Source organism: Triticum aestivum, chromosome 6A (assembly GCF_018294505.1).
Source record: "Triticum aestivum cultivar Chinese Spring chromosome 6A, IWGSC CS RefSeq v2.1, whole genome shotgun sequence".
Classification (NCBI taxonomy): Eukaryota; Viridiplantae; Streptophyta; class Magnoliopsida; order Poales; family Poaceae; genus Triticum; species Triticum aestivum.
The window spans coordinates 604944054-604952068 of NC_057809.1; the positions used below are offsets into that span (position 1 = coordinate 604944054).

Sequence of the window (8015 nt, forward strand, 5' to 3'; positions counted from 1 at the left end):
TACAGATTATTTGTCGAGACGGAAGTTACGTGGGTACAAATTTTGCATAAGAAATACCTACAAACAAAGACTTTGGCCCAGGTTACCGCTAGACCCACCGACTCACCGTTCTGGAAGGGTTGATGAGGACGAAAGAAACCTTCTTTTGTAGGGTGAAGTTTACTATCGGTAACCGTAATACGACTAGATTCTGGGAAGATGTGTGGTTAGGGGAGACACACTTGGCTATACAGTATCCCATTTTATAAAATATTGTACAACTAAAGGAGGCTTATGTTTTTTTTGAGGGACTTGACAGTGGGAGAGAACTCCCATTGTATATTTCATATATCTATATAAATGGGGTGTTTACATAGACATATCACTCACGTACGCATCCATCTCCACTCCTGGTGAGACCACCAGGGGTGGGACAACTACGCCATGGTCACTACTATACACGTGTCTCTAAGTGTTTAAAGAGGGAAGAAAAAAGCACAGCACGGCTCAGCTAAGTGTGCCACAATATGAAAGCAGGGCAGCTCTACGCGTACCCTTAACTCTATGTTGCAGAAGTCCCAAGTCCTCTTTGAAGCGATGGAACCAAGATGCAATGCTTGGGGTTACTCCTCTGAAGTGTTTATTATTTCTTTCCTTCCACAAACTCCAGGCAGCAGTGAAGAATGCTTCGATGAAGAAAGGATTGGGCCAAGTGGGTTGTGCGGTTTGCAACGCAACAAACCTATTATGAAAGTCAGTCCAATGAACATCTATCTTGGCCCAACACCTTTCGCTGAACAAAGGAGGCTTATGTTGTTACAGTATTACAATCGACCCCTCTTAATATCCAATTCAGGCAGTCTCTGGTGGGGTACGTTGGCACTCGTGGCTACACTTGGTCCGTAGCTTGATGGATGTTCAACTTACCGACTAGCCAAATATTTTTCACTGGAAGTTAACTGCGATTCTAAGAATGGTAGTTTCTCAGTGAAATCTATGTATTTAGACCTTATCGACTCTAGACCTATTCCGAGATCACTTCATATCTGAAAGATTAAAGTTCTGTTTCAAATTAAAATTTATATGTGGTTTTTCCATAAGGAAGTGATCTTAACTAAGGATAATTTGGTAAAGTGTAGACAGGTAGGCAGTACTCAATGTTGTTTTTGTGATCAGGACGAGACTATAACTACCTCTTTCTCGATTGTCCGTTAACCAAACTCCTCTGGCGTACTTTGTATATAGCCCTTAATGTTAATCCTCCACCCAGTATCAACACGTTACTTGGGACATGACTAAATGGAGTCGAATCAAACTTAGCTCGACATATTCAGATAGGGATATGTGCAATACTTTGGGCTCTTTGGAACTGCAGAAATGATATGATTTTTAACCGAAATTGTTTACCAACTTTTTGCATGTTATTTACAGAGCCACTACTTGGAAATGTACGTGTTTGCTACTCACTTATGCGGACTCCAGGGAGCTTTTGGTTACTGGGAGCAACAGGTGGGAGATGGTAGCGTGGGCTATCTTCAATCGATTTGGATGACGGACTACTAATAGGCTAGGTGTTTAACTCATCGTAGCATGTTCTTTTCTCGCCGGTTGTGGCGGCTTTTATTTAATTATCTTGGGCTCCTTTTGACCTCGTACTTTGTTGGACTTCTTTTACTTAATAAAATGGTTGCATGCATTATTCTGATGCAGAGACCAGGGTTATCCTCTTTTCCAAAAATATCGCCACCACCACCATGGTGAGCATTCCTTGCTTGTTGCCCACAATCACTGTCGATCAGTCACTGCAAGTATAAGAACACACACACACTCACCCACATTTGTTTCTGACAAACACCGTGACTGGGCTGAACTGTTCATTCAGTATACAAAATTATTTGCAACACAGATAATATCTGTTTATTACACTATTTTCACAGGCAAACATCGCCTGGTTTTGATATTGGAACATATTGAGATAACTGAAAGTTAGCAATAGAAATAAAGGAAGCATGATCACACACACACAAAGCTACCTTCATTAGGAACTTAGATGATTAATTAGGAAAAAAAAAGAGTAACAAACATCAAACAAGTCGAAATTTATACAGAGAAGAAAACGCACAGAATTTGCTACCCCCTTGATTAAGGACCTGAACAGTGCAGTAGTGATCAACATGCAAAGAAAAAAATGCTTCATGCGCCGCTGCCAAGACTGCACCTTCTTCTTCACACTGTCCATCGGCTCAGCACCCACAACCAGCAGGTAGCCTTTTCCTTGTTTGTCTTTCTTTATCTTGGTTTCTTCAGTGGCTGAAAGTAAATGAGAAATAAAAGTCATCACAAATATGTCACTCTCCTGTTGGCAGTAAACAGGCAACACATCTGGGGTGTCAAGAACATATTTGAGTATAATGGAATGTACTCCCTCCGTCCCATAATGTAATAATTACATTATGGGACGGAGGGAGTATTAGATAAAAGGGTAGATGCTACACTTGGTAATTGAGGAAAATGAAAACACTAAATACGGTTAAGTTTATTACTAAGCAACATGACATGCTAAGTAATAATTATCATTTGAAAAGCAAAAGGTGCGTTCATCCAACAGTTGGTCATCATTGAGACAGTTAGAATTTTTGATCGACCCATCTATCATCAAGTAGGAATATTCTTTGGCTGCAAAAAAGGTGAAATAAAAGAAAGTGGAATGAAGCAATTGAGTAACATAACTATAAATAAAGGCGTGTCAAGATTAAAAAATTACTGAGTAAAGAGGTTTGCAGTTGTGAATCATAGAGCACACAACTATTATTACCTTGTTTCCAAATAAGGAAGTACTGTAGTCATTGTTTTCTAGAATTCAGTTTAAGTGGTTGTGGAGTGGATAACTTGTTTTGATGGCATTTGCCTTGTTTCATGAACATGTGCTGCTGTAGTGAATTTTGGCATCCATTTTTGCACTCTGTTGCCTTGTCTCTCGGTAGACATTCCGCTTCGTTATCTTCTAGGAGTTTAACCATCAAAGGATCTGACCCTAGCGTTCCAATTTCTTTTATGCAATCACTAAACCGTGTGGAGTACGAATCGAGGCAATTCAGCTCATTTTTTATACAATCTTGGAGAATTTTTGATACATACAGTACTTCAAATAGATTAGTTTGCAGGTGTTGGTATTTCGCTGAGAATCGATTAAATGAACCAAATGAAGAACGATCGTAGATGTTCTTTCCTTACTTTGCTTTTGTTGGTTTTGTTCCCGCGGATGCTAGGAAAATCTCCTGATACATGTTGTACCTTCTTTAATACAAGATCAATAAAATTTCCCATCATCTAAAAGACATAAATAAAAGCCTTGACTTTACATACTAGTCAATGTATTGGTCGAGATGAAAATAGATAAAGAAGACAGAGTTACGAATAGCAACAGACATGTACTTTCACCAACGAACTGTTTCAAAAATTTAGATGGATAGTTAAGGTTTCACTTGCAACAACTTAAACAGATTGTTTTTTAGAAAGGAATGTAGACGACGTTCTTAACCCAACAAGCTCATCAACATCATTGCTTAGTTCTAATCTCAATACCCCACACAATAAGACCAGTCTTCCAAACTCCTCCTTCGGTTTCCTTTAGGCACACAGACACATCGCTGTCGCAGCTTTCACCGTTGTAGAACTCGCCTAGCTCGACCTCCATCCAGCCGTCAACCCTTTTTCGAGGGAGCATAACGTCATCTGTGAGAGGAATTGCATCACAGCTCGTATGAGGCATATGGTCTTACCTGGGCGGATCGATGGATTAGCCGATTTTCATAAGCAGTACTGGTTGGGTTGGGGACTTGGGGTGATATACATGGGATCTGTACTACGTACGTACCACGAGCTTGCCTGGGAGGAGCGCCGGTTGGTCGGAGAGGCATCGGAACAAGCCCTTCTTGGACGGCGGCGCGTGGGGGAGCACACCTTCAGCGAACCGTGGGAGGTCGCGGGGCAGGAAGCAGGACCAGACGGCGTCGGAATCCGCCGCGGCGAGGAAGGAGCGGGAGACGGCGGCACAGCGTCCGGCGTCCGGCGGCGACGTGCGGGAGATGATCGACGCGAGGAGCTCCTCCGGCAGGCGCGAGATCTCGTTGCCGTCTGCTTCCATGATGGGATGGATCTGCAAATTGCTTCCTGTTGGATGGAACGGCGTGTTATTTCAGGGGGTTGGAGCCTTACAGGCGAAGGAACCGCGTGCACAAGGCGCACGAGGAGCAGATCGGCTGTACTAGTGGGCAGTACAGCCATGACATTTTTACTAGGCGGGTCGCCGGCGCACCGCTCAAATTTGGGCCGGTCAACCCGCAACCGTCCGATTTTCCTAATTCCAATCGTCCGATCCCGTGACAGTAGGTCGTCTTCTAACCCCGCATCTTAGATGCCATGACAAGCATAGCGTCTTCCTCCCCTGCGTCTCAAATCCAGCCACCGGGCACACATGGGAGTCGTGGCTGCACGGGGATGTGCACCCACCCGATGCCGGCAACGTCTCACCGCCATGGCCGCCGTCGCCGCCGACCTCGCCGTCGTCGTCTCATGTCTTTCTCGCCGGATCGACACATGCAACAACTTACGGCCGCGGTTGCAGCTCCCTCACCGGCGATGGTAGCTCCGCTACGACGGCCATAGCTCCAGTAGCGCCGGTCGCTGGTCGCAACACCCTGGCGACGAGCTCACGAAAAAAGGGCTTTCCTTTGAGTTTGCTGGTGGCAACAAATTTGACCGCCGGTAGTAACAAAAAATTGTGCTGGTTCCAGCAAACATAGCTCGTCCGTGCCACCACCCTGTCGCCATTGTAGCAAAATTGATCCCCGATTGTAGCTTTTGTGATTGCCAGTTGTAGCAAAAATTGAAAGAGGTTCCAGCAAAAATTAAATGTATTCCTCCGCTTCAGGCGGTTCCAGCAAAAATCAAAGCTCCTTGTAGCAAAATCATTTGATGGTTCCAGGAAAAAGCACAAATACAGCAAAAATAAAAAATGTCTCGCCGCCGCACCTCATGAAGAAAATTGGTTCCAACAAAAACATCAATTGGTTCCAGCAAATTAAATCACCGGTTGAAGCTTTTTTCACCAATGAAGCTTTTTTCCTACGGTGGAAGCTTTTTCCTCATGGCACTTGAAGCTTTTGCTGCAGCCGGATGAAGCTTTTTCACACCCGATTGAAGCTTTTTCTTCCCAGGGTAGAAGCTTTTTCCCCATGCCGTCTTGAAGTTGGTTCCAGCAAAAAGCAAAACACATCGTAGCAAGAAAAAAAATGAATGTTTCAGCAAAAAACGAAGGCGTTAGCAGCAAAATTGGGTCTGCTTTCAAAAACAAAAGGCCAGATCTCCATAACTTTTCGCCGTGGTTACAACGCCCCAACGCCGGCCACCGCTCGTCTTCATCACTTGTCGCCAGTATCGACAACACCAGTGGGTGTTGGTTTGCAGCACTTGTCGCTGGTGAGATGTGAGGGGGCGGGGGTGGGGGCAGCACTTATCACTGGTGGGGTGTGAGGGGACGGGGGCAGCCATAACCAGTCACTGGCGGAGGAGGCGTGAACATCTACAGAAGAGGAAGAAGAGAAGAGCAGAGCTTGTGGTATAGAGGGGAATGAGTGGATGGCGTCGTCCTGAATAGATAAGGTAATATGCGGTGGACGTTTGATTGGGCCTACCTACAGACGCGAAGCGGGCGGTGCGACCGACGGAAAACTCAGCCGGCGCACCGCACGTAAACGTTTCCCTTTTTACTACTGGGCAAATCAGCAGCTTTTTCTTACAAGGAGATCAGCTACTACACCAATATATTCGGTCCGGCCCACAATTACATGTACTTATAAATTCAGGCCGGCCCACATTTACATGTCTTTTCTTCAAAATCATTAATTAAGGATCGTTGCAAAGCACACTTCACTTTTTCAGGTCGCGACAAGTGGCGCACATGCAGCGCGCCACTTGTCGCAACCTAAGAGTTTTCCTTTTTTTCGTAGATCTGTTTATTCAAAATGTTTTATCTTTTAAACCGTGCGTCCAAATCTCGAACCATTTTCATCATTGGATTCCCCGCGTCGAGATCTTCAAAACTAGATCCTATGTTGATAGGTTTTGACAAACTTTTTTTTTATAAAAAAAATCGAATGAAAAAACCGTACCAGGAGCACGGGTTTTTCCCTTTCCGAAAAAGGTACGCCCGTGCCCCTCGCGACATCACATCCGTGCCTCTCGTGAAAGCAAAACCGTGACTCTTGTGGAAGGTTTTTTTTCCGTTTCCGAGAGGCACGGCCTGACTATCGCGAAAGCACAACTGTGACTCTCATGGAAGCAAAACCGTGACTCTCGCGAAAGAAAATAAATAGAAAACACGTTTTCCCTTTCTGAGAGGCACGACCGTGACTCTCGCGAAAGCACAACCGTACCTCTCGCGAAAGCAAAACCGTGACTCTCGCGAAAGAAAAAAAACAGAAAACGCGTTTTGTTTTTTCCTTTCCGAGAGGCACGGCCGTGACTCTCGCGAAAGCACAACTATGCCTCTCGCGGAAGCAAAACCGTGACTCTCGCGAAAGAACAAAAAACAGAAAACACGTTTTTTTTCGTTTTCGAAAGGCACGGCCGTGACTTTCGCTAAAGCACAACCGTGCCTCTCGCGGGAAAAACCGTGACTTCCGCGAAAGGGAAAAAACGCGTTTTTTTTTTTGCGCAACTTTTTTTTTAATTTTTTTATCGAAAAACTAAGGAAGACCGGATGGAGTCAAGGAGTAACGCACGCACGTACCACGTACTTGGCCGGGAGGAGGGCTGGTTCAGCGGAGAGGCGCCGGAACATCTCCTTCTTGGTCGACAGCGGCTTGCGGGGTAGCTCTCTCCTGGCGAACTGCGGGAGGTCGTGCGGCAGGAGGCGGGACCAGACGGTGTCTGAGTTGGCGGCGGCGTGGAAGGCCCTGGACACAGCGGTGGCGCGGAAGGCGTCCGCCGGCGAGGTGAGCGAGATCACATGCACCAGGAGGTCCTCCGGCAGGCGCTCGATCCCGCAGGGGCTGGCGCGTCCATGGTGTAATGTGATGTGGAATTGTGAACTCCAATAGAGAGATGTATATATAGAAGGCAGCTGGAGCTTGGAGGGCATGGAGGCGCGCGCGACTTGCTAGCCGCTCGGAACCGTGCATGCTACGTAAATGAAATTAGGAGGATGGGGGGAAGCTGCTGTACCAAGAAACCACGCAGCCGTGCATGCTACGTAAATCCAGTTTACTAGCTAAGAGGTTGGAATGCTACGAATCCAATAGTGCGAACCCAGTTGGTATTCGAGATTCCTCACCTCGTCCAGTATGGAAAAAGCTATGGAATTTGAAAGCACCAGAATGATGAAAATTTTCCTGTGAAGATGTCTGCATGACACAATTCCCTGCCGTTGCGTGCTAGCTAATAGGCACGTATCACAGTCCGCTCAGTGCCCAATTTGCTCACGATTTGCAAAAGATATAGCACATCTCTTATTTAAATGCGATAGAGCACATGAGATTTGGAGGGGGCTCGGACTGCATGAAATAATAGCCAAAGTGGCAATACCAGGTCGATCGGGCGCTGAGATCATTGAGATATTCCTGTGCGATCCAGAACACAACACTAAATATATGGACCAGGTGGCCTTGCCTAAATTGATTGCGGTGGCATCATGGTATCTGTGGTGGCAAAAGAGAAGCATAACTCGGCAGGAACCAGTGCAAACTCCAACGCGGACGAGCCAGGCGATTCAATCTCTGTCTTTGAACTTCATACGGGCTGCATGTAAACCAACGACGATCCCGCGTCTTAAACACAGAAAAAAAAACACTACTGAATCAGTTGGCCCTGAATGTCGACCCTGCGTTTTCAGAGGATAATAACTCGGGGGCGTGCGTCGCCATTATCTGGGACAGCGGGGGCTTTTTTGTTGCGGCATCTACATCAAAACTTGAACATGTCGCGGATGTGTTATCGGCCAAAGCTGCAGCTCTAGTTGAAGGCTTAAAATTGGC

At 45.9% G+C, this 8015-nt stretch overlaps 1 protein-coding gene across 2 annotated transcripts; it reads right to left on the minus strand.

Annotated features, from left to right (window-relative positions):
• Positions 1-3328: 3328 nt before the first annotated feature.
• LOC123131314 (F-box protein PP2-B11) lies at positions 3329-5533 on the minus strand. 2 transcript variants are annotated; one of them, XM_044551012.1, is made up of 2 exons: positions 3857-5533; positions 3329-3714 (listed from the first exon to the last, which is right to left on the minus strand). In XM_044551012.1, exons 1-2 carry the CDS (start codon positions 4124-4126, stop codon positions 3661-3663), a joined length of 324 nt encoding a protein of 107 aa, XP_044406947.1. In that variant the 5' UTR covers positions 4127-5533; the 3' UTR covers positions 3329-3660. The 2 variants fall into 2 exon arrangements, with proteins under 2 accessions (XP_044406947.1, XP_044406948.1); XM_044551013.1 differs by having other exon boundaries at positions 3329-3761.
• Positions 5534-8015: the final 2482 nt, after the last annotated feature.

What these genes read in the sequence shown, in the direction of transcription:
- LOC123131314 (XM_044551012.1), bottom strand. Translation starts at nt 4,126, where the DNA reads ATGGAAGCAGACGGCAACGAGATCTCGCGCCTGCCGGAGGAGCTCCTC. An exon ending in TCCTCCCAGGCAAGCTCGTG is followed by an intron (nt 3,715 to 3,856) that starts GTACGTACGTAG and finishes TTCCTCTCACAG; the next exon opens with ATGACGTTATGCTCCCTCGA.